The sequence below is a fragment of the Staurois parvus genome, unplaced genomic scaffold (assembly GCF_062004578.1).
Source record: "Staurois parvus isolate SC_StPar_1 unplaced genomic scaffold, SC_StPar_1.0 ptg000418l, whole genome shotgun sequence".
Taxonomy (NCBI): Eukaryota; Metazoa; Chordata; class Amphibia; order Anura; family Ranidae; genus Staurois; species Staurois parvus.
Window position 1 is genome coordinate 457,000 of NW_028318214.1, and position 27,370 is coordinate 484,369.

At 44.2% G+C, this 27,370-nt stretch overlaps 1 protein-coding gene across 1 annotated transcript in view; it reads right to left on the reverse strand.

Annotated features, from left to right (window-relative positions):
- Window positions 1-4,371: 4,371 nt before the first annotated feature.
- LOC149454735 (kunitz-type serine protease inhibitor bitisilin-3-like) overlaps window positions 4,372-27,370 on the reverse strand; it is a 33,131-nt gene continuing 10,132 nt past the window's right edge. Inside the window, exons 2-5 of the mRNA XM_089687127.1 lie at window positions 20,346-20,538; window positions 12,335-12,378; window positions 10,211-10,412; window positions 4,372-4,821 (exon numbers count right to left, since the gene is read on the reverse strand). Of these exons, the coding sequence (XP_089543253.1) occupies window positions 4,791-4,821; window positions 10,211-10,412; window positions 12,335-12,378; window positions 20,346-20,538 (470 nt within the window). The 3' untranslated portion in view covers window positions 4,372-4,790. The remainder of the gene's footprint in view (window positions 4,822-10,210; window positions 10,413-12,334; window positions 12,379-20,345; window positions 20,539-27,370) is intronic.

Below are 27,370 nucleotides of genomic sequence, written 5' to 3' on the forward strand. Positions count from 1 at the left end.
CACACAGTACATAGCTTAGACCGGATCACAAAATCCTCATGCACACTGGACGTTTTTACAGCGGCTGTTGTTTTCTTTTAACGTTTTTTTCTACAGCCAGTAAACCCCCCAGCATGTTATCCTATGTGCCCATGCACACATAGACTGGAATCAACATTTTTTGGCAAGGACATTTTTTTGGCTGGAAAAAAACCCAGAACTAGTGGGTTTCTAGAGGAGTTTTTTAGCTGTAAAAATGCTCTAATGCTGAAAAATGCAGTAAAGCAAGGCAAAGCAGTGTTTTTGGACTTTTTTTACTAAAAAAAAGATTTTTGTGGGGGGGTCAAAAAAACGCCGCTAAACGCTAATACAAAAATACTAAAAAAAACGCTGAAGAACTCACATTTTTAATGTGACCTAACACAGCTAAGGTTACCAGCGTTATTAAAATGCCCCCCCCCCCCGTGTGCATGGAGCCTCACAGACACAGCCTCAGTCTGCATAGTGTATAGCTGGCTGCTATGTTGCAGTTCTGACCCGTGAAATTCCCATATCTGAATGGCAGCACCGCTGCGGTAGCCAGCAACAAACTGCAGATCAAGGCTATGTCTGTAAGGGAATCCAATCCGAGCTGTGTCCTGTGTGGGGAGGAAGAGATTGGCTGAGTACCCAGGCTATGTGCAGTGTGGGGATGGGAGTAGGAGCTCTACTGAGTGATCTGCCACCAGTAAACCTAGTCCTCTTCTCTGATGACCTCTGTACCCTGCTCTGCTGATCCCTGTCTTCTGCCCTGATAACACCTGTCCTCCATCCTGCTGACCTCTGTCATCTGCTTTGTTGACCCCTGTCTCTCCCCTGCTGAACCCTGTCCCCTGCCCTACAAACCACCTGTACACTGGCCTCTTGTACACTCTGCTGCTCACCTCTGTCCGCTGCCCTGCTAACTCCGTGCACTGCCTTGATAACCCACTGTACTCTGCTCTACAAACAAATGGCCTCTGTACTCTGCCCTAAAGACTGCTGACCCTATTCTCTGCCCTGCTGACCCCTGTACCCTGCCCTACAGACCACCTGTACACTGGCCTCTTGTACACTCCGCTGCTGACCTCTGTCCGCTGCCCTGCTAACTCTGTGCACTGCCTTGATAACCCACTGTACTCTGCCCTACAAACTAACAGTCTCTGTACTCTGCTCTACAAACTAACAGTCTCTGTACTCTGCCCTACAAACTAACAGTCTTTGTGCTCTGCCCTACAAACTAACAGTCTCTGTACTCTGCCCTAAAAACTGCTGACCCTATTCTCTGCCCTTCTGGCCCCTGTACACTGGTCTGACTCCAATACACTGCCCTGCTGACCTCACATCCTCTGCCCTCCTGACATTTTTTACTGCACCCCCCACATTGGACAGGATAGACCCTGTATACGTGTAAAGGCAGGCATCCCAATACTTTTGGCAATATAGCATATACCAGGTTAAATGCAGTTCCTTACACCGCCTGCATTTAAAAAAATATGTTTATTCATGTATTAATAATAAAGAGCTGCAAACATTTGTGTCTTTTATATCTCCATGCCAGATACTATTATATTGATTTTACATCAAATGTAGACATGGGCATGCTAGGAACTTTTTGTTTTGTTTAGTTTAGAATGCATTCATTTATTGAAGAATTTTGTTTTGTCATATTCGCTATGCTGAACAATTCATTTTCAGAGTTTGTTTTGTATCTTCATCATTTGTTTTGTATATCTGTTGGTCTGGGTGGACTCGAAAAATGTTGCAGTTCTTTTGATAGATTGCTATATGTTAATATGCGGTTTCAATATCTCGGGTGGATTCATTATTCATATATTGAACCTATTTGATATTTTCAGACGCAACGGAATAGTTAATGCAAACTCTCTGAATCTTGAAAACCTAAGGATTGCATTAGACTGTGGGATTGAACTGAGTGGGGTTTATTTACTAAACCTGGAGAGTGCAAAATCAGGCTCTTTTCTGCATAGAAACCAATCAGCTTCCAGGTTTTATTGCCAAAGTGTTACTAAACCCAGGACCCTGCATTCACTATATCTGCTCTCCCCGGACCCTGCATTCACTATATCTGGTCTCCCCGGACCCTGCATTCACTATATCTGGTCTCCCCGGACCCGCATTCACTATATCTGGTCTCCCCGGACCCTGCATTCACTAAATCTGGTCTCCCGGACCCTGCATTCACTATATCCGGTCTCCTTGGACCCTGCGTTCACTATATCCGGTCTCCCCGGACCCTGCCTTCACTATATCTGGTCTCCCCGAACCCTGAATTCACTATATCTGGTCTCCATGGACACTGCATTTATTATATCTGGTCTCCCCGGACCCTGTATTCACTATATCTGGTCTCCCCGGACCCTGCATTCACTATATCTGGTCTCCCCGGACCCTGCATTCACTATATCTGGTCTCCCCAGACCCTGCATTCACTACATCCGGTCTCCCCGGACCCGCATTCACTATATCTGGTCTCCTTGGACCCTGCATTCACTATATCTGGTCTCCCCGGACCCTGCATTCACTATATCCGCTCTCCCCGGACCCTGCATTCACTATATCTGGTCTCCTTGGACCCTGCATTCACTATATCTGGTCTCCCCGGACCCTGCATTCACTATATCTGGTCTCCCCGGACCCTGCAGTCACTATATCTGGTCTCCCGGACCCTGCATTCACTATATCCGGTCTCCTTGGACCCTGCGTTCACTATATCCGGTCTCCCCGGACCCTGCCTTCACTATATCTGGTCTCCCCGAACCCTGAATTCACTATATCTGGTCTCCATGGACACTGCATTTATTATATCTGGTCTCCCCGGACCCTGTATTCACTATATCTGGTCTCCCCGGACCCTGCATTCACTATATCTGGTCTCCTTGGACCCTGCATTCACTATATCTGGTCTCCCCGGACCCTGCATTCACTATATCTGGTCTCCCCGGACCCTGCATTCACTATATCTGGTCTCCCCGGACCCTGCATTCACTATATCTGGTCTCCCCGGACCCGCATTCACTATATCTGGTCTCCCCGGACCCTGCATTCACTATATCTGGTCTCCCGGACCCTGCATTCACTATATCCGGTCTCCTTGGACCCTGCGTTCACTATATCCGGTCTCCCCGGACCCTGCCTTCACTATATCTGGTCTCCCCGAACCCTGAATTCACTATATCTGGTCTCCATGGACACTGCATTTATTATATCTGGTCTCCCCGGACCCTGTATTCACTATATCTGGTCTCCCCGGACCCTGCATTCACTATATCTGGTCTCCCCGGACCCTGCATTCACTATATCTGGTCTCCCCAGACCCTGCATTCACTACATCCGGTCTCCCCGGACCCGCATTCACTATATCTGGTCTCCTTGGACCCTGCATTCACTATATCTGGTCTCCCCGGACCCTGCATTCACTATATCCGCTCTCCCCGGACCCTGCATTCACTATATCTGGTCTCCTTGGACCCTGCATTCACTATATCTGGTCTCCCCGGACCCTGCATTCACTATATCTGGTCTCCCCGGACCCTGCAGTCACTATATCTGGTCTCTCCGGACCCTGCATTCACTATATCTGGTCTCCCCGGACCCTGCATTCACTATATCCGCTCTCCCCGGACCCTGCATTCACTATATCTGGTCTCCTTGGACCCTGCATTCACTATATCTGGTCTCCCCGGACCCTGCATTCACTATATCTGGTCTCCCCGGACCCTGCATTCACTATATCTGGTCTCCCCGGACCCTGCATTCACTATATCTGGTCTCCCACAGTACACACAACATGGAAATGCAATTATTTTAGTAAATATAAGCTGCTAAATACCTTTTCTCAGCAGTAGTTAGAGTAGTCTTGAGGACCTCTGACCCTCTGTCTGGACAGTGCTGATTTGCCCTATACTGATCACATGCACTTTCCTAAGTAAAAAAGCAATACACACCAAAGTGAGCATGTTCAGCTTGCCCCCAGGGCTCTGTTCTATCAACAGATGGATTGGGGACAGTAGAAGAAGGGGATGATCAGAGAAGCCAGGATCAAACATCTTTTTTACACAATGAAGAGGAGTAACCCCTTGGGTTCCACAGTGAGTATAACAAGCATGCTTTCCTGCATATACAGACTGATTTTACTGTTGTGGGTTTATTAACACTTTCATTGAACAAGCTGAGGTTAGAAGTTGATTGATTTCTATGCAGAAGTGAGCCTGATTTTGCACTCTCCAATTTAATCATAACTTTATGCGGATCCGAATTATCATACAAATTAAAAAAATGTAGTCATTTCCCCATAGGCCTGAACTACTATCATATCATGTGACGTCATCCGAATGAAATGAATGAAACAAATGCATTTGTTAATTTTATTATAATTTTTTTTCAGATACGTTGACATTGGTTACTATGTCCATTTGGAGATTCACATACATCCGAATCTCCGATAATAAACTTTCCATCTGAAAATCGTTTCATAACGGAATGAACATGTCTATTTTAGATGCTACACCTTATCCCCTATAGTATCTAAACCTCACAACTTTTCCCAGATTCCCCTCCCTGCTTCTAATATACTTGAGAAATTCTAACCTAGCCTTTTGAACATAATATACATTTTTTTTAAATTGTTCTAGCATTTTATGTCTTTTTTCACTTATATTTCTTTATTTTTCATATTTTGTAGAACAATGATACATTTACAGTACATCAGTTTACAAAGTTCATGTTTCTGCTCCCACTTCATGTTTCTGCTCCCGTGTTCTCCGTCTTTCCTAAACTGAAAATGACAGTTCGGAATCCACACTGAGAAAAGAAAGAAAAAATAAAAAGGCAATAAGGTTCAGATTCTGTATACCGTATTTTTCGCTCCATAAGACGCACTTTTTTCCCCCAAAAAATGGGGGAAAATGTCAGTGCGTCTTATGGAGCGAATATAAAGCGGCCGGTCCGGTATTTCTGCCGCCACCATGTCAGAATACCGGGCCGGCCGCTCAGCTGTTCTCTCCTGCAGGGCCTTACCTGTTCCTCGCTCCAGCGCTGCACAGTCTTCCTGCGCTGGCTTCTGACAGCCGGGTGCCCACTGCGCATGTGCTGCGCTTTGTGAATGATCCGGTGTTTTCTGGGACACATGACAGGTCCCAGAAAGCGCCGAGCCATTCACAAAGCGCAGAGCTCCTCGCACATGCGCAGTGGGCACCCGGCTGTCACAGAAGCCGGCCCGGGAAGAAGAGAGAAGGACAACTCCGCGGAAGTGGGAGCGGGTACCTGTCAAATTCAGGTACCTGCTCCCCCTCCCTCCCCAAAGGTCAGCAGTCTCTGGTCATTCCCTGCACTGTCTGCAGTCTCTGGTCATCCCCTGCACTGTCTGCAGTCTCTGGTCACCCCCTGCACTGTCTGCAGTCTCCGGTCATGCCCTGCACTGTCTGCAGTCTCTGGTCATGCCCTGCACTGTGTGCAGTCTCTGGTCATGCCCTGCATTGTCTGCAGTCTCTGGTCATGCCCTGCACTGTCTGCAGTCTCTGGTCATGCTCTGCACTGTCTGCAGTCTCTGGTCATGCTCTGCACTGTCTACAGTCTCTGGTCATCTCCTGCACTGTGTCCGCAGTCTCTGGTCATCTCCTGCACTGTGTCCGCAGTCTCTGGTCATCTCCTGTATTGTGTACGCAGTCTCTGGTCATCCCCTGCATTGTCTGCAGTCTCTGGTCATGCCCTGCACTGTGTGCAGTCTCTGGTCATGCCCTGCATTGTCTGCAGTCTCTGGTCATGCCCTGCACTGTCTGCAGTCTCTGGTCATGCTCTGCACTGTCTGCAGTCTCTGGTCATGCTCTGCACTGTCTACAGTCTCTGGTCATCTCCTGCACTGTGTCCGCAGTCTCTGGTCATCTCCTGCACTGTGTCCGCAGTCTCTGGTCATCTCCTGTATTGTGTACGCAGTCTCTGGTCATCCCCTGTACTGTGTCTGCAGTCCATTGGTTCAGAATATTTTTTTTTCTTGTTTTCCTCCTCTAAAACCTAGGTGCGTCTTATGGTCAGGTGCGTCTTATGGAGCGAAAAATACGGTAATTTATATCAGTGATGATTTTATCTTAAATTGGGCACTCAAGCTTCTAAAGCTAGCCAGAAAACTGTATTTTTAGTTTCCCTGGAATGTAGAAACACCCAGAACTGGTGTCAGGAGGAGGTATTAGGATTCAAAACTCATATTTCCCCCTACCAGAGCTGGGCCATGGTCTTCTGACACCCAAGCTGAACGTGTGCTTTACTGGAATTAGAGAGAGGAAGGGATATAATACACAAAGTGCCAACATCCCTAACGAATACAAGGGGGGGAAAGTCCTCTTTTTTGTTGGGACTTTAACTGGCACAATTGCGTCATGTATATTGATATATATATATTGTCAGGAATGGACTCAGCACTGGTGGGGGGACTCACCTGCTGTGTGGGCTGCAGTACCAGGGCTGACCAGCGGGTACTCTCAGCAACCAGAAGCTCACTCCTGCAGTCAGCCATCAGCTGAAGCTGATTGCAGGAGGTGTATTTAAGTAGGACCAGGCCTGTGATCAGTGCCTTGGTGTATTGTTTCCCATGAGCCCCTGTACCTGGTATCCTGTGTTCCTGTTCTGCTGACTATCTGATTTGTTGCCGACCCTGCCTGATCCTGACCTCTGCTGACTTCTCCTGCTTGATCCGTGGCTTGCCTGACCATCCTTCTGCCTGATCCTCTGTACCGCGCTGCCCGTGAGTTACTGAACCCGGCTTGTGACCCTGACTATTCTCTGCCTGCTCCTCCGGTACCTCACTGCCCGCACGTTGCTGACCTGGCCTTCCTGACTACGCCTGACGCTACCCAGACGATCCATCCATCCCGCACAGATCTGTCCCTGTTACCAGATCTGCCAGCCTCTTCACGTCAGGCTTTCCCACGGTACATACCCTCGGTGGACCCCTCTACCACAGTTGGGTGCACTCAGGGGCCGCGACCTGGTCTCAGTCCTGCCCCAAGTCCATCCCCACCATCAGGGGCTCTGGTGAAAAGGCAGACTGGGGCTTAGACTCCACGCCCTGGGGAATCCCGTTCTGTGGGTACTAAAGATCCAGCCGGGCGGTGCCTGACAGTACCTAACGGCCTGCCTGACCATTCCACCTCTCCAGCCCTGACTACGCCTGTGTTCCTGAAGCCTGCTACTTCCCTGTGTCAGTCCACACATTTCTGGTCATACCCGGATCCCTAACATATATGTTTGTTATAGACATCATGCCTTCTTGAGCACTTCTGAAGAAGAGATTCTTGTTGATCTCGAAACGCGTCAAGTGCGAACCATGCATGATCCATGATTAGATTTGCAATTACATCTCTGATGACACCACCGCAATATGTATTGTAGCTTTATCTTTTTGAAGATTGTAAAAATAAAATTTCATACTGTTTTTACAAAAAAATCTCTTTTGAATTGTTGAAATTTATCATACAAGGAAATTGTGCCGTTAAAGTCCCACCAAAAAAGAGGACCTTTCCCCTCCTTTACTGGAATTAGGTTCACATTTGTGTGTTGCGAGAATGTATGCAAAATCACGTTTTTCCTACAACACAAAAACAGAGTGTGCAGAGGTGCAACTAGAACCTTCAGAACCCCAGTGCAAGAAGCTGTGAAGGGCCCCCCTGACCCCCATATAGGGCCTTTCCCTCCAGGCCCAGGGCTCTTCCCACTGATCCCAGAGCCCTTTACTCCTGAAGTGGGGTCCATTATTATAGTCCCGCAGTGAGACCCTTTCACATGTTCTGCAATGGGCCCCCTTCCTGCCGTCTTGGGGCCCTCCACGGTGGCGAAACACCAAGGCCCAGTCGCAAATGCAACCTTTGCAACACTGGTAGTTCTGGCACTGGGGTCAGTCGTTTTTATTATTTTTGTTATTTTATTTTGTTATTGTTTTTTACCTTATTTTATTTATTACATTTTTACAATTTTATTTTTTAATTATTTTTTTAAAATTTTTTGGAGCTCCATTGGCTGGTTTTGGTGAGATATCAGGGGTCTAAACAGACCACTAATGTTCCACCTTTGAGACAGGGAAAGGAGATTTAGGACACAGTCCTCAATTTCCATCTCTGCAGCCACAACATCACAGAATAAATGGAAAGAGACAGCTCTATACAGATTCCTGTTCATTCATAAACTGAAGCATAGTAAACGCAGTTTATTATGCTTCAGCAATTAATGGACAGAGTCAGTGATCGGTACTAATCACTCACGCTCTCCATTCACAAAAGGCCATTTATCACAATAGTCCCTTCCCCGCTCTCCATCCTGACAGCATTCCCTGCAGCAGCTGGTGAGAAAAAGGAGGGGGGAAGCAAGTATAGCTGCAGGGGATGAGGGGACCAATGGAGCACACAGGTTCCTAGGGGCAGCAGGACCTGGATAGGAGAGTCGGTAGGAGTAGCATATGCAAAGCTGCAGGAAGATTGAGGGCATCAATTACTCTATATACCACCCCTACTACCCCTCCTATCCAGTTGTACAGGGGAGGTGCACGTTCACCATGGAGCATGGGGCTGGGTCGCAGTTGTGACTCCTGAAATATCACCCTTTTGCAGGTGCACAGCACTGCCATTTATTCCTTAAGGCACCTCAGTACATCTGTCTAATGCACTTGCCATGTGCTTTTTTGTTCAATTGTCATGTGTTGAAATGAATGGGCTGCCCTAAATGTAACACACAGATTTGCGCAAAAGTGCACATGCACCGTTGCTCCAGCATAGGTAGTACTGGGGCATAAAAGAGATGGAGCTTGCACATCTTCACATTTTGAGGTCAGGCTGGGTCAAAGAAATGATAACCATTGTCCATGACCCTGTTTCTGGTGAACAAAATGGCTTATGGTTAGGTTATTGATGACTTGCTGTAAAGCAGTAGTCTTCAAACTGGGGCCTACGGACCAGATGTGGCCCTTATATTGTCTTTATCTGCCGTTCAGGAACAATTCCATCCACTGACACCAATGATGGGGCACCATTCCTCCCACTGAAACCAACGATGGGGCACTATTCCTTTCATTGACACCAGTGAGGGGGTACCATTCCTTTCACTGACCCCAATGATGGGGCACTATTCCTTCCACTGATACCAATGATGGGGCACTATTCCTTCCACTGACACCAATGATGGGGCACTATTCCTTCCACTGATACCAATGATGGGGCACTATTCATCCCACTGACACCAATGATGGGGCACTATTCCTTCCACTGATATCAATGATGGGGCACTACTCCTCCTGCTAATGCCAACAATGGGGCACTATTCCTCCCACTAACACCACTGATGTAGCACTGTCCACCTCACTAGCACCAATGATGGGGCACCATTCCTCCCACTGATACCAATGATGGGGCACTATTCCTCCCACTGATACCAATGATGGGGCACTATTCCTCCCACTGACACCAATGATGGAGCACTATTCCTCCTACTAATACCAATGATGGGGCACTATTCCTCCCACTGATACCAATGATGGGGCACTATTCCTCCCACTGACACCACTGATGAATCACTATTCCTCACTAACATCAATAATGGGGCACCATTCCTCCCACTGACACCAATGATGGGGCACCTTTACTCCCACTAATGCCAATGATAGGGCACTCTATTGCTCCCTTGAATGCCAACAATGGGGCTCTATTACTCCCACAGATACTAACACAGTTTGCACTATCCCTGTCACTAAAACCAAAGATAGGGCATTATTTATTCCGAATGGGAATTTCTACTCCCACTGGCCACAGTCCAGCCCCCTTAAAGTCTTGAGGACAATAAACTGTCCCTTTGTTTAGGAAGTTTGAAGACCCCTGCTATAAAGGAACATGTTCCAAGTGGTCATCCTTTCCTTGACTTCATTAAGCAAAAAACTACTGCTTTGAGTCATGCAGATCAGGAGTCTGGACACTTCACTGTCCTCATACTTGTTCCAAGTCAACAGTTCACTAGCCAGAATCGGGGTAAAAGAGCTAGAGTATTGAATGCCAGATTGCCACGGTGATGGGTTCCCTTTAATATGCCAATCTGTGTTGTAAAAAATATATATACTGTATATCTGCAAAAATCTGATCCAGTTTCCTCTTCTCTACCATCTTGGCATGCAGTTTCTACATTCTATGAAATCCCTATCATTACTGTCCATACTTACCCATAATCAGAAAGGTCTGGTGTCTCTGGTATTAGACATTTCTTCTCACATTCCAGTTTATTAATGAAATTATTGGCATTTCCAAAGCAGCCATGATATTGAAAGATGAGGCACTTATTTTCAGTGCTGTCGTAGTAGTAGCGCAAGACATTATTATCGCATAACCCAGCATCCACAGGTAGTTGGCAGGTAACAGCTGCATCTATAGTGGAATCACAGATTGTAATTAATTGATGGCGGCTCTTAAAGTCTGAGGATAAAAGCAAGTCACGTGAGCTTTTTATAGCAGGTAACATATGTATATGCATGCAGATATGTACTCTAATACTTGTATCCTTGTATCTGTAATTTTATACTGATACTCATGTTGGTTTTGATTGTAACTTCAGAGATATATGCCAGATCTCCCTGAGGAAGTGGGCCTTGCCCTGTGAAATGCAATGGAGATGATCCTGTGAGATTTTCCCTATGTTCAGTTCAGGATAGGACTGTCAACACCTGGCATACGATGTGACTGGTATTGTTTTGAACATTACCTCAATGTGTGTTTGCACTATAAATGTTTTTTTAATAATTTGTATAATAAAAATGCAAGTATTTATATGATTGTTGTGGTACGTCTGAAGTCCTATTAGGTTTCTTTTGTTAGGGATTGGACTATGCTTAATTGTGTTATAATAGGGGATGTGGTACCGGTAAAAAGGTTGAGCAAGTTGAGACTACTTTGTTGAGTCTCCTTCCCTGTTCCTTAGTATATTGTGTTATTAATTGTGATGTTTGCAATTGGATTAGACAGAAAATGTAATGCATTATTCCGGGCTAAAAAATATTAGAAAAGTCCAGAAACTACTGTGTTCACAACAGGGCATGATATTGTCTTCATTAGTGATGAGAGAATTGATTTGCTGAACAAAGATGATGACCATTCCCAAAAAGTTAAATGCAGTGAGTTGACACTTTGGACTCCTTTAGATCAATTTGGGCCCCTTTGGCTTTTTTTAAATCCCCTTGTACACTTTTGGCTTCCTTTGGATCCTGTTGGACACCTTTTGGCTTCCTTTGGACACCGTTGGCTTCCTTGGGATCCCTTTGGACATCTTTGGCTTTCTTGGGATCCCTTTGGACACCTTTGGCTTCCTTTGGATCCTTTGGCTTCCTTTGGACTCCTTTGGATCCCTTTGGACACCTTTGGCTTCCTTTGGACACCTTTGGCTTCCTTGGGATCCCTTTAGACACATTTGGCTTCCTTTGGATCCCTTTGAACACCTTTGGCCTTCTTTGGATCCCTTTGGACACCTTTGGCTTCCTTTGGATACCTTCGGACACCTTTGGCTTCCTTTGGACATCTTTGGCTTTCTTGGGATCCCTTTGGACACCTTTGACTTCCTTTGGATCCCTTTGGACACCTTTGGCTTCCTTTGGACACCATTGGATCCCTTTGGACACCTTTGGCTTTCTTTGGACACCTTTGGCTTCCTTGGGATCCCTTTAGACACATTTGGCTTCCTTTGGATCCCTTTGGACACCTTTGGCCTTCTTTGGATCCCTTTGGCTTCATTTGGATGCCTTTAGACACCTTTGGCTTCCTTTGGATACCTTTGGACACCTTTGGATCCGTTTGGACACCTTTGGCTTCCTTTGGACCCCTGTCTCAGAGCATAACCTCTCTACCTCTCCATAATGTACAGTAAGGCCAGCCACAGACGGATCCAAATGTTCAGCAGGAACTGGCCAAGTTTTGATCCATCTATGGCCTAACACCTAGTGTCACTACCTGCTGTACCAAACACTATTTTGGTACAGAGTCACCTCGTGGCAAAGTAGCTAACTGCACCTGCCTACAGGCCCACCTTAGACTTCAATGGTGTTCCCAACAAAGTTTTCAAACTTTGAGCAAAATTTGCAAAGCTATCCATGAACCAAGGCAGATTCACTGCTCTCTACTGTAGGCACAGGAATTCAGCACAGATATCTCACTGAGAGATAGAAGACACTATCAGAAGAGTTGACACACAAAATACCCCCACAAATCTAACCCGTAAATTCAAATTGTACATGCAAAAAAAATAGCATACACCCCTAACTCATCCTTTAAATTATTTTTAGTGTTTGAAGTATACTCACTGTTCCCTTGGTCTGTTGCTGGTAACTCGGATCTAGCAATCACCCTACATGGTAAAAGAATTCATTAGGAAATTGAGAATTGGAGGAATGGAAAATATATAAGAGGACAGCAGGTGCAAATGTAGTGCAATGTCACATTATTTGATGCAATTTGACATAAATCTGCTAAAGTATATCAATGTATGGTCTAAAAATATACATATAGCAAACCATTACAAGAAGTGTAATTGCACAAACCAATAAAATATTTCTAAATTAACCACTCGTGGAACGCCCAACTGCAGTGTACTGAGGATGGGCGTCCCGTGCAGGCAAAGCGAGGTATTGGTATGGTGCTGCTTGCTTCCAGGTTTAGGGCCCATGCATGCGCACCAAACCCACCCACCGACATCCGCTGTGATTGTTCAGGACCTGCTCATCAGCTGTGTCCAATCACAGCCCAGAGCTCTGTGTTGACCTTCAATACAGGCTCTGTACAGGAGGATTTATCTCACTGTTTCCCATCCCTGCAAAGCAAAAGCATCACGTAATACACACATTACAAATTGTTAGGCACACATTATCCCCTCGATCGCCCTAGATGTTAACCCCTTCCCAGCCATTGTCATTAGTAATGTGACAATGTATAGTATTATTACTGATCACTTTATTAATGTCATTGTTGATGTCAGTGTCAATCAGTTTCCCCCAGCATCAGTTAATGTCTGATTGCCCACCGCACTCAGTCCAGTTATGAGTAGATAATCGCAATCAGTGCAGGGACAAGGTCATCTAGAGCCCAGGGCAAACATGCAGAATTCCGCCTCCCCCCAGGATGTATGATAATTACATGTCAGCAAAAATCCCCCCCCCCCCAAAAAAAAAAAATCGAGCACTAATTGGTATGCTTACTGCCTAAGCATAAAGTCCCTTTTGTCCTAGTACAAATCCACCCCCTGCTGAAATCCCCCCTGCAAGAAAAAATGCTCTTTCTCCCCATATGCCCCCAGCACAAACCCCCACAAAAAAAATTCTCCCTCAAATCCTCTACCCATCAAATTTCCCCTCTAAGCACATATCCTCTCCCCCCACTCCAAATTCTATCCTTCCTCCACAAATTCCCCTCCCCAACCCCCATCCAATCACAAATCCCCCCCCACAAATTTCCCCTTCTAGCACAAATACCCCCCAATCATCTCTACTGGCACGAATCTCTCCCAAAAAATATTTACCTTCTACCATATTACTTTTATAGCACAAACCCCCCAAATCCCTCCTGCTAGCACAAATCCTCTTTCCCCATCCCCTCTCCCAACACAAATCCTCCCAAATCACCACTCCTAGCACACCTCGCCAAATTTGCCCCCCTAGGAACAAATCTTACCCCCTGCCACCCCCAAATTCCCCCAGTTTACTGCTCCCCAAAGACTTCCATTGATTTCAATGAACACGTGCAGTAAACGCATCACAAATTCCTCACAAATGCCCATATGGTGTGTACAGATGCATAACGTTTAAAAATGTTACTAGTCGTGATGATAGTAGAAAAATTCATACAATAGAAAATCCAGAGGAGGCATCTGGAAAGCATTACATAAATGCCTTAAAAACGCATCATAAATAAAATCCAAAACGCATCTTAATGCATTATATGTGGTAATGATTGTTCAAATTTCTTTGCACATCTACATGAGCACTTAGGCCCCATTCACATCTGAGCGTTTTGTAGCATGAAGCTCAAAGTTCCAAAATGCTCAGGGGGGAAAAAAAAAATCAGTATTACTCTATGGCAGTGGTCGGCAAGCCGTGGCTCGCGAGCCACATGCGGCTCTTTACAAACTTAAATGCGGCTCTTCTGTGTGCCTGGCGCCCGCTCCCCTCCCTCCTCTCGGGAGGGCAGGCGGGCGGGCGCCCCCCCTCCTCTCCTCTCCTCCTCTCCTCCTCTCCCCTCCCCTCCTCTCGGATGGCCGCCCCCCTCCCTCCTCTCGGGCGTCAGGACTCTGCAGCTGTCAGGATGTAGGCGGGGCAGCGTGACGAACTCTTCTCCTCTCACAGTCCTCCCTGAAGACCAGAACGGCGCGGGAATACGAGAGGAACGTGCGGAGCAAAGGTAAGTGAATTGACACAGGGGGGACTTACTATATGGGGAATGAATTACTATATGGAGGACTTACTATATGGGGGATGAATTACTATATGGGGGACTTACTATATGGGGAATGAATTACTACATGGAGGACTTACTATATGGGGAATGAATTACTATATGGGGGACTTACTATATGGGGAATGAATTACTATATGGGGGACTTACTATATGGGGAATGAATTACTATATGGGGGACTTACTATATGGGGGACTTACTATATGGGGGATGAATTACTATATGGGGGACTTACTATATGGGGGACTTACTATATGGGGGATGAATTACTATATGGGGGACTTACTATATGGGGGATGAATTACTATATGGGGGACTTACTATATGGGGAATGAATTACTATGGGGGACTTACTATATGGGGGATGAATTACTATATGGGGGACTTGCTATATGGGGGATGAATTACTATATGGGGAATGAATTACTATGGGGGACTTACTATATGGGGGATGAATTACTATGGGGGATGAATTACTATATGGGGGATGAATTACTATATGGGGGATGAATTACTATGGGGGATTAATTACTATATGGGGGATGAATTACTATATGGGGGATGAATTACTTTGGGGGATGAATTACTATATGGGGGATGAATTACTTTGGGGGATGAATTACTATATGGGGGATGAATTACTATATGGGAGATGTATTTTCAGTTTTAAAAATGTGGCTCTCAAAATAAATTTCAATCGTGGTTTTGGCGAGATTTGGCTCAGTTGAAAAAAAAGGTTGCCCACCACTGCTCTATGGAGATGTTTCACATCTCCACTCCAAGTCACCTGAAGCAAAATGCCTGAAGCTCAAAAAGTTTTGGAGCTATTTTTGTAGCTCAAATTGAGCAGATTAGCACGTTTTTGGCGTGTTTTTATTCCCATACAAAAGAATAAAAACGCACAATTGACACTTTTTTGAGCGTTTTGTGCGATTTTCTGCTCAAATCAAAAAATGTAAAAAAAAAAGTAATATATGAATAAATGTAAAATAAATCAAATAAATACACATATACAGGTGAAACTTGAAAAATTAGAATATGGTGCAAAAGTTCATTTATTTCAGTAATGCAACTTAAAAGGTGAAACTAATATATGAGATAGACTCATTACATGCAAAGCAAGATAGTTCAAGCTGTGATTTGTCATAATTGTAATGATTATGGCTTATAGCTCATGAAAACCCCAAATCCACAATCTCAGAAAATTAGAATATTGTGAAAAGGTGAAATATTCTCGGCTCAAAGTGTCCCACTCTAATCAGCTAATTAAGCCAAAACACATGCAAAGGGTTCCTGAGCCTTTAAATGGTCTCTCAGTCTGGTTCAGTAGGAATCACAATCATGGGAAAGACTGCTGACCTGACAGTTGTGCAGAAAACCATCATTGACACCCTCCATAAGGAGGGAAAGCTTCAAAAGGTAATTGCAAAAGAAGTTGGATGTTCCCAAAGTGCTGTATCAAAGCACATTAATAGACAGTTATGTGGAAGGGAAAAGTGTGGAAGAAAAAGGTGCACAAGCAGCAGGGATGACCGCAGCCTGGAGAGGATTGTCAGGAAAGGCCATTCAAAAGTGTTGAGGACTTTCACAAGGAGTGGACTGAGGCTGGAGTCAGTGCATCAAGAGCCACCACACACAGACGGATCCTGGACATTCCTCCTGAACAACAAACAATGTCAGAAGCGTCTTACCTGGGCTAAAGAAAAACAGACCTGGTCTGTTGCTCAGTGGTCCAAAGTCCTCTTTTCTGATTAGAGTAACTTTTGCATCTCATTTGGAAACCAAGGACCCCGAGTATGGAGGAAGAATGGAGAGGCACACACTGCAAGATGCTTGAAGTCCAGTGTGAAGTTTCCACAGTCTGTGTTGATTTGGGGAGCCATGTCATCTGCTGGTGTTGGTCCACTGTGCTTCATTAAGTCCAGGATCAACGCAGCCATCTACCAGGAGATTTTGGAGCACTTCATGCTTCCTTCCACAGACCAGCTTTATGGGGATGCTGACTTCATTTTCCAGCAGGACTTGGCACCTGCCCACACTGCCAAAAGCACCAAAACCTGGTTCAATGACCGTGGGATTACTGTGCTTGATTGGCCAGCAAACTCACTTGACTTGAACCCCTTAGAGAATCTATGGGGCATTGCCAAGAGAAAGATGAGAGACATGAGACTGAACAATGCAGAAGAGCTGAAGGCCGCTATTGAAGCATCCTGGTCTTCCATAACACCTCAGCAGTGCCACAGGCTGATAGCTTCCATGCCACACCGCATTGAGGCAGTAATTGCTGCAAAAGGGGCCCAAACCAAGTACTGAGTACATATGCATGCTTATACTTTTCAGAGGTCCCATATTGTTCTATGTACAATCCTTGTTTTATTGATTGCATGTAATATTCTCATTTTCTGAGATTGTGGATTTGGGGTTTTCATGAGCTGTAAGTCATAATCATCCCAATGATGACAAATCACGGCTTGAACTATCTTGCTTTGCATGTAATGAGTCTATCTCATATATTAGTTTCATCTTTTAAGTTGCATTACTGAAAAAAATGAACTTTTGCACAATATACTAATTTTACGAGTTTCACCTGTAAATTAAAAAAATCATGATAAATAAATCATAAATAATAATTAACCCCTAACCTAACAAAAAGAAATGTATTATTATTATTAATAAACAACTAAGCAAAAAAATACAATAATAATAAACAATTATTTTATTACTTTTTTTATGTTTTAGTGGTTAAGGTTATGGGTTAATTATTATTAGTGCAAGAGCCTGCCTAATTGGATACAATTGAAAGTGTTGTTAGGTTTGACCTCCTATTATATGGTTTTTGGTAAATCTAAACCAAAAATCTCAAGAAAATTGTATAATGTATGGCCAGCCTTTAACCGGCAGTACTATGCTTTTTGATGCGTCACGATTTTATAAATTGTGCCAGCAGCTCTTTTTGCGTTTTTTTACGCACATAGAGCAACCCATTAAAATGAACGTGACTTTCTGCAGGTTCTAATGCACACTGTTAGAAGTTCAGATCGTGCAGCGAAATCAGAGTAAGACAATTTAATATAGGAGAGGAGCCGGTACAACTGAGCAAGTCTGAAGGTAAGGCTGCGGGTCAGCTTTAAGTGTATTAGTGCCTGTCACTTTAAGACAATAAGACAGTCCAGGGCGGCACCTAATCTGGTTTCCCACCAGAGCAGGGGCGGACTGACCATTTGGAAACTCGGGCACTGCCCGAGGGCCCGGGGTCAGTAGGGGGCCCCATGAGATGCCCCTGGTACCCTTTTCATAGGCTTTTTTTAGTTTGGGTAAGGACACAGGGGCCCCATGATACCCTATTGCCCGGGGGCCCCATGAGTTGTCAGTCTGCCCCTGTTTACACCCCAGAAAAACTCAACACATGCTGTGGTTTTGGAGTGAAGTGCAAACTGGGTGTAAGAACCAGAGTGGTGGTGGAGTAAGTACACATGCCAGTGTTGGCAGATGCAGTTAGCTTGTCTGACACTAGATGGCTCTTTTGCCATTATGTATAGAAAGTATGTCACTTTTCAAAGACAGTGGAGCCCCGCGGCTGCATCATTCCTGCACGGTCCTCCTGTGAATGAATGGACTGCAGGTTCCGACAGCCTTAGCGGCTGTCAGCTTGTAGTCCTCAATGAACTACCACAGCACTGTGGAGCGCCGTTGTAGTTAATTGATATTTCCTATCCCTATTGCTGTACGGGATGTAGGAGCCAGCAGATACATCGACCTACATGGCGTCAACGATCTACGGATCACTGGTGCAATGCTTTAGAGACTCCTAACACAAAAAAAAAATAAATGCACATTTTTTTTCCTGCAAAATAATGTGCATTTATTATTTTTTGTGTCACGTGAACTTATCCTTTAATAGTGAGCTTGTTTTCATCAGACAGCCTTATAGACATTAAGTGGTAAACTCCTTCTTCCCTTTCTCCCTTAGATATTATTTGTGTGCTTTTTTTTATAATGTAAAAGTTTCTAACCATTTCAGCTTTTTTTGTTTATAATTATTTTGCTCATTCATTTTATTTGTAAATAAAGCAAACAAAAAAAAAATAGAGAATAGAAACACGCTTAAAAAAAAAATTAAGCAAACAAAGAAAAAAGTACATTTTTAGGTTTACATTTTTTGTTTATGGATTGCACAAAAAATTATAGTCTTTTTTTCAAGATAATATCACCAAACAAAACTTTGCTACTTTGTTATCCTAAGTAATGGCAAAACTATTGGCGAATAAGCAGGCCCAATCTATGCAGATTGTGGATTGTGTGATTTCACAGTGCAGGAGGAATAGTGCCCCATCATTGGTTTCAGTAAAATGAATGGTGCCTCATTGATGGTGTCAGTATAATGAATAGTGCCCCATCATTGGTTTCAGTTGGAGTAATAGTACCCCATGATTGGTGTCAGTGGAAGAAATGGTGCCTCATTGTTGGTGTCAGCAGGAGGAATAGTGCCCGTTTGATGGTTGGATTGTGTGATTTCACAGTGCAGGAGGAATAGTGCCCCATCATTGGTTTCAGTGGAATGAATGGTGCCTCATTGATGGTGTCAGTAGAATGAATAGTGCCCTATCATTGGTTTCAGTTGGAGTAATAGTACCCCATCATTGGTGTCAGTGGAAGGAATGGTACCTCAGTGATGGTGTCAGTAGGAGGAATGGTGCCTCATTGTTGGTGTCAGTAGGAGGAATAGTTCCCCATTGTTGGTTTCAGTTGGAGTAATAGTACCCCATCATGGTGTCAGTGGAAGGAATGGTGCCTCATTGTTGGTGTCACTAGAAGGAATAGTGCCCCGTTGTTGGTTTCAGTTAGAGTAAAGTGCCCCATCATTAGCATTAGTGGAAGTAATGGTTCCTCATCATTAATACAAGTAGAAGGAATGGTGTCTTGTATTAGTGGGAGGAATAGTGTCCCATGGGCCATAGTTTGGAGACCACTGCTATAGAGTATCAATTGAGTGTCAGCTTTGAGTCTGGTGGTGCTACTAACATCACAATCAAGATGGAGTCTGGTGGAGCTACTAACACCACAATCAAGATGGCCGAGTCTGGTGGAACTACTAACACCACAATCAAGATGGCGGAGTCTGGTGGAGCTACTAACACCACAATCAAGATGGCGGAGTCTGGTGGAGCTACTAACACCACAATCAAGATGGCGGAGTCTGGTGGAGCTACTAACACCACAATCAAGATGGCGGAGTCTGGTGGAATTACTAACACCACAATCAAGATGACAATGTCACTTACGACATTAGCCTATTCAACACTATTTCCAAAGCAGAGGAGCCCACATATTCCCTGGGCTCATGCACACAGGCATATAGTTTTTACATAGGATCTTGTTGGTGTAAAAAGTTGTCCATACGCTGTACGCAATTAGTATTTTTGCTAAATTGTACTTGTGTACAGCACCAATGGACCCTACTGGCTGCTCAGGGCCAGTAGGGTCCCATTACATGTCAACCCTGAGTAGCAGCCAATAGGGTCATTGTAAGCTGTATGCTGGACACATGTACATGTTTATAATGTAGTATAAAAATACAGCCAAACGCATGACCATGAACACAGTGTTTGGTATTTTTGATTATGTAGCTAAAAGCTATGGACAAATGGGCCGATAGCATATAATACTGCTGCGTTCCGATGTATAAGATCTCAATGTGAAATATGCGTGCAGCAGCCCTAAGGGGATCTTAAAAAGCACTTAGGAGTCACTGACCAAGAAAAGACTTTGGTTGATGCCTGTTCAATGACACACATCCACAAAGTGTCCCCTGGAGAGGAACCAGTTGGACAAGCCAGTTGTACGCACTAATTACAAAATAGACTTACTTAGGTTTGATATTCTTTGCCTCCTGGCAGGCACTCTCACAGGCCTGTTTACTATAGAAGTTATTGTCATTTCCATTGCAGCCTCCATAGAGGAAAATCACACATCTGTTCTCTTTGCTGTTGTAGTAGTATCGTAAAACCATAATTTCACATGGACCAGCATCCTTGGGTAGGTGGCAAATGTCACTGGCATCTGAAATGGAATGATATCAAATAAAAATTACTATAAAAATAATATTATTCTACACCAATACATTCCGACAGGAATATATCCCTTAAAGTGGAACTTCACTGTAACTGAGCACCGCAAACTGAGAACACTGTTTACTTCATTTTTAATATTCAAAGCAAAAACATCCATCTATCCATGTCGTCATACTTTATTTTGTTGAGAACCCACTTTGAGAAAATGACCCCTTAGTCTTTCCAGCTGTAGCCATCTTGAGTAATGGCAGGCAAATGAATAAAGTAGCATTTGTTTCCTGACATTCATCTGCCCTTATCCCAGGCATGCAGACAGGAGGGGGTGCTTAGCTGAGAAAGCCCCTCCTGCCATGAAGACTCCTGGGATGTATTACATCATTTTGCCTAGGCCTGGGAACTAGGAAACAATGGAAGAAATGTAAAAAAGCTCAAAATAAATATATTTCATATGCCTTATTTATTAATGCTAGCAGCAGCGGTGTTCTTAGGTTTTGTGCTGCCCTAGGGGACAAAAAAATTGGGCACAACCCCGACGAGAGAGTAAGAGAGTTCAGTGAGTGTGTGTGTATATACAGTATGATTCTCTCTCTCCCCCCTCCCTTTCTCTCTCTCCTCCTCCCTTCCCCCCATCTCTCTCTCTCTCTCTCTCTCTCTCTCTCTCTCTCTCTCTCTCTCTCTCTCTCTCTCTCTCTCTCTCTCTCTCTCCATCTCTCCCTCTCTCCCCCTCTCTCTCATCCCTCTCTTTCTCCCTCGCCCCTTTTTCTATCTCTATCCCCCCATCTCTACCCCCTCTCTCTCTCCTCCCCCTCCCCCCTCTCTCTCACCCCATCTCTCTCCCCACCTCTCTCCCCATCTCTCTCTCTCCCCCCAACCCCCCCTCTCTATCTCCCTCTCTCTCCCCCTCTTCCTCTCTCCCCTCTCCCCCCTCTCTCCCTCTCCCCCCTCTCTCTCACCCCCCTCTCTCTCTCTCCCTCGTCCCTTTTTCTATCCCTATCCCCCCATCTCTACCCCCTCTCTCTCCCTCTCTCCCCCCTCTCTCTCCTCCCTTTCTCTCTCTCTCTCCCCCCCTCCTCTCTCTCTCTCTCTCTCTCTCTTTCTCTCTCCCCTCCCTTTCTCCCCCCTTCTCTCTCTCCCCCTCTCTCCCCTTTCTATCTCTCTCCCCTCCCTTTCTCTCCCCCCCTCCCTTTCACTCTCTCTCTCCCCTTCCTTTCTCTCTCTCTCCTCCCTTTCTCAACCCCTCTTCCCCCCCCCCTCCCTCGTCTCTCTCTCCTCCCTTTCTCTCTCTCCCCTCCCTTTCTCTCTCCCCCTCCCTTTCTCTCTCTCTCTCCCCCCTCCCTTTCTTTCTCTCTTTCCCTCTCTCTGTCTTCTCCTCTCTCCCTTTCTTTCTTTATTCCTTTCTCTCTCTCAATGAGAGAATGAGAGAGTTCAGTGAGTGTGTGTATATGATTCTCTCTCTCGCTCTCTCTTTCTCTCTCATTCTCTCGCACATATTCCCCCCCATTCTTCGTAGCAAATACAACCCCCCCAAAAAAAAATCCCCATTACACTTCCTAGAAAAAGTGGAGAGGAAAGAGACAGGAGGAGGTGAGCTGTGTTGTGTTCTCTGGGATCTCCCTCCTGTTGTCCATGCAGCACATGAGACAGGATTACTGATCGATTGTATGGGACTGTACACACACAGAGTACTGAGATGTCAGTCCAGAAAAATGGCTGTGTTGTCAGTCCTCAACTAGAGTTAGGAGCAGAATAAATAAAGAAAAGAAAACTTAGACCGCAGTCCATGGACTTTATAAGCACAGTACCATCATTTTTTGGCATTTCACAGTCAACATAATTCTAGGGCTTTACATGTTTGGTATCGATTTATTTGATACAACCCCATATTTTATATACTTTATATATGGGCAGCACAGTGGCTAAATGGTTAGCACTTCCGCCTGGCAGTACTAGGGTTGTTGGTTTGAATCCCAACCATGGCACCACCTGCCTGGAGTTTGCATGTTCTCCCTGTGCCTGTGTGGGTTTCCTCCCACACTCCAAAGACATGCTGGTAAGTTAATAGGATCCTGTCTAAATTGGCCCTAGTATGTGTATGTATGAATGTGAGTTAGGGACCTTAGATTGTACACCCCTTGAGGGTTAGGGACTGATGTGAATGTACAATATATATGTAAAGCACTGCGTAAATTGACAGCGCTATATAAATACCTGAAATAAATAAATGAGGGCTTAAAATTTCAAGTCCTGAGCTACTAGCCAGGCCTTAAGAGTTACTTGCCAACAGTTGTCCCACCTAACCCCTACCCTGCTACACCCCTAAACACGCCCTCGTAAATTATTTCATGAAATTACACTGTTAAAATGTTACCCACATTACATCAGAGTCCCCCCACATTACATCAAGGCCTCCAATGTCCCCCTAAACACCCCATCATTAGACCATGCACCACCGCATACAACCATAACCCCCCATAATCTTTCACTCACAAAACCATAACTCTACCAAGAATATCCTACGTTCTATCCAACCCAGCATTACCCCAAAATGCCCCATACTCTACCACCCATAATAACCACATCATCCTGAACCTGACCAATGCACCCATACATGTATGTTTACACACAGACACATGTACATACACAGACACCTGTACACACACAGGCATGTACATACACACACATAAACATGTACACACACGCAGAGAGACACATGTACACACACATACATACACATGTATACAAACACAGACACATGTACATACACACAGACACATGTACAGACACACGTACACATACATGTACATGTACAAATACACATATGTACATACATGCATACACAGATACATGCATACACAGATACATGTACATACAAATACACACACACCCCTATAAAACGTTCACTCGCAGAGCTGGGTACTGCACTCTAGGGGGAGGCAGAGAGCACAGCACACACTCCTTCCTTTGCTTTCACTTTGCTCAGCTATTGAGCAGTCTGATGGCTCCCAGTGCGAGTGACAGATCCGACCCCGAGTTCCCAGCCTGCTCAGCAAGACGGCCCTGGGGACACACTCACCCCCACCATAATTTCCACTCGCCAATGCGAGCAGGCGAGTGGAAATTTCAAGGCCTGATGTATTATATTGTGTTTGTATGCACTAATATTCATGTTAGTGTCATTTTTCCTGATACTATAGATTTGATAAATATTTGTGCAAATATCCTGCAACATAAAAAAAAAGTGCAGCTACCATTTTATTCTACAGCTTCTGCTTTCAGAGGTTGGGGGGGGGGGGTTGCCTTTCATTTTGGATAGATTAAAGGCCGTTTCACACCGGCTATGCGTTCCCATGCAATTCAGGCATGGTTCACATCGATGTGAAGCGGGATATGCACAGGAGTCACTGTTTCCTGCATCGCACTGCATAGCAATTGCACTGTTCATACGATCTGCTGCGGGTGTCAATTAAAAATAACAACATCCCAAAAGTAGGTCGCAGAATGCTATGTGCTTGCCTGAATCAGATCTCATGGGTATGAGCACTCATGTCATCCAATTCGAGTATGGAAAAAAAAAAGGTGCCTGAACATTCTTCATGCGGATGTGATGCGATTTGAGCCATGCAAATGTATGGGCTTGAATTGAACCGCACAAAATCGCATGCGATTTGCACAGGAATGCGGTGGGATTTCTGTGCGAATCATATTCGATGTGACAATTGAACCAGGGCTCAGACTGCTTGTAAATTTGCAGCGGGTGTCATTCGAAAGTTAACGACTTTTACAAAAATATATAATATAATTAATATGTAATGATTACTAACGTTTTTATTCTGCTCAGCAACAAAAACACTTCCCTTTTAACAAAAAAACAACTGAAAAAAACGCGGTAAAAAACATGGTAAAATGCAAAGGTAGATGCAAAAAGCATTTCAAATACATATCAAAAGCAAACTGCATTGGTGTGAACCAGGCTTTATGAGGACACAGACAGCAAAAAAAAATGACAAGTGTTCTAATCCACCTCCACTCTTAAAAAAATAAATAAATAAAATTTGCCTATAGTTACATATTAAAAATGCAGATTTGTAACATTTTAAAAAATTTCCCCGGGCACATAGTAGTCAAGGAACCCATAGCATCTCAGAAGGAACGCTGGCTGAGAAGGTCTGTTACTTCACTTCACATTACCTGAATTTACTGGACATTCTTGTTTATTACTTGAGACACCTCCAGAGACATTTCTTGAATAACAGAGATATTTCCAGAGACAGTAAATGAAAAACATCTTGTATCGTCCTGTAAATTAGTGCAAAGGAATCTACAGCTATACCATAATGTTTCGCAAGATTTTAAAACAAACTCTTTTCTTGTCTTTCTCCTGCTGTAATGACTTAGATTATCACAGATCTAAATGGTCACAATCAGAGGGGAGAGGGATCAACCTGCAGAAAAGTTTTGTGTAACATTTTTGGAATTTGATCGCTCCCCTCCCCTCAATGTCCATTTGGCAGGAATAAGGGGATCTAGTATGAGGAGTCGGTGTAAAGAGTTAAAGTGTCACTCCATGTTTGTTGAGGAAAAAAAAACATTCCCCTCTGGGTGATAGATGTATATTGCAAGGATGTTAACAAAGCTTGTTACAAATTGGAGTGACTTTACAACTATTCATCAGCTGCTGCACTTGCAGGATGCAATGAGGAAAGTGGCAGGATCTACGTCCTTTTGGACATGATTTCCCTTCGGGAGTATCTCAGCAAAAATGACATTTTGTTTGCAGGGGATGCCCAAAATCTGAATTGTATCTTAGCGCAGACTTCTAGGAAAACCAGTGAGCCAATCGAACAAGTAGAAAATGACATTTCTAGGGGCGTTCGGTAAACCACCTGTGTACAGAATGCCTCCAGGTAGCCATATTGCATTTTACAGATAATTACAGCAGCTGTAGATTTATTGTATTTATTACAGGTACTTATATAGCGCCATCAATTTACACAGTGCTTTACATACATATTGTACATTCACATCAGTCCCTAACCCTCCATCCAGAGCAGTGTGCTTACAGTGAAGCAACAACACACCGCCCCCTATGTAAAACACTCCCAGCACACAGTTAACCCTTTGATCGCTCCACATGTTAACCCCTTCCTGCCAGTGCTAGTAGTACAGTGTCAGTGCTTTTTATTAGCTCCCCCCAGTGTCAGAATGCGCAGTCCCCCCGCTTTAAGTTGCTGATCGCCACCATTACTAGTAGGAAAAAAAAATTCCAGTATCTATACCGCATTTGTAAATGCTATAACTTTCATGTAAACCAATTCATTTATAAGTATTGGGATTTTTTTTAGCAAAGACATGTAGCAGAATACATTTTGGTGTAAATTTATGACGAAATTTGATTTTTACTGGACATGTTTTATAGCAAAAAATCAAAAATATTGTTTTTTTTTCTCAAAATTGTCAATATTTTTTTTTTATAGTGTAAAAAAAAAATGCACAGGCGATCAAATACCACCAAAAGAAAGCTAAATTTGTGGGGGAAAAAAGGAGATAAATTAATTTGGATGCAGCGTTGCATGACCGCACAATTGTCAGTTAATATAACTCAAAAAAATGGCCTGGTCAGGAAGGGGGGGATATCCTTTTGAGGGCAAGGGGTTAATACCATAAATAATTACATGTTATTAGATATTTACTCCAGGAGTATATGGTTAAAATACATATTTAGTATTTTTGTTTGTTTATTTTTTTTTTTTTTTTTTTTTTTTTGCGGGATCTCCTGCATGGTGGGGGTTGGGGAAAGACCTGGCAACCTACCCTGTAAAAATAATTGCTAAGAGAATTCATGGAAAAAGTCACTTACGAGTGATGGTCCATGCAATCGCCAAGGGTCGGATATGACTGAATGGATTGATATATATATATATATATATATATATATATATATATATATATAAAATTATTATTTTTTTTTTTTCCTGAAATGAAATATGGCAAATATGGACACTTCACTAAAAAAAAAACGCATAAATTAAAATTCATATTTTATTTTTTGTGCATTTTCAGTGTTTGTTCCATGCAATGACATTGTATATAACATGACGTATGTTTTTACCAAAACACGCAGGAGATGCAGCAAGCCGGATTAGTGAAAAATGTAAAGTGCTGCCTCTGATGTAGCGCACAGTGAAGAGCTTAGAGTGGCTCTAAAGGCAGAAGGTTTTTTTACCTAAAGCAGAGCTCCAGGCTGACTCCCAAAAAGTTAAAAGTCCTGTAGCTGCTGACTTTTAATACAAGAACACTTACCTGTCCAGGGATCCAGCAATGTCCTCCCATGAGCCCATTCTTCAATCAGCTTCAGGTGCTGGTGCCGGTATCTTAAGTAAGGGAAACTGGCAGCTAACTCTTGTGGCTTCCCAACCGGTTTCCTACTGTGCTTACGGGAAACGCACTGCACTTTGTGAATGGGCCACAGCCTTCTGAGACCTGTGAACTGTCCCAGAAGGGTGCGGGGGGGGGGAGGGGGGTGAAGGAGGAAGGGGCCCAACTTTCGGCTCAGATTACTATGGTACATTTGATCCAAAATGGGAGCGGATATCAGTCAAAACCAGGTACCTGCTCCCCCCCCCCCCCAAAAAAAAAAAGTGCCAAATTTTGCAGTGGAGGGCAAGGGGATACAAGTTCCCCTTCTGGGTGAAGTTGCGCTTTACTGCATTCTCTACATTAAGGTAAAAAATCTTCAGCAAGCATTCCCCCAAAATACCAGAGTCCAATCTCAATCCAGCAACGTGCACAAGAGCAGAGGCTCTCTTGGCTCTCACTCTCCT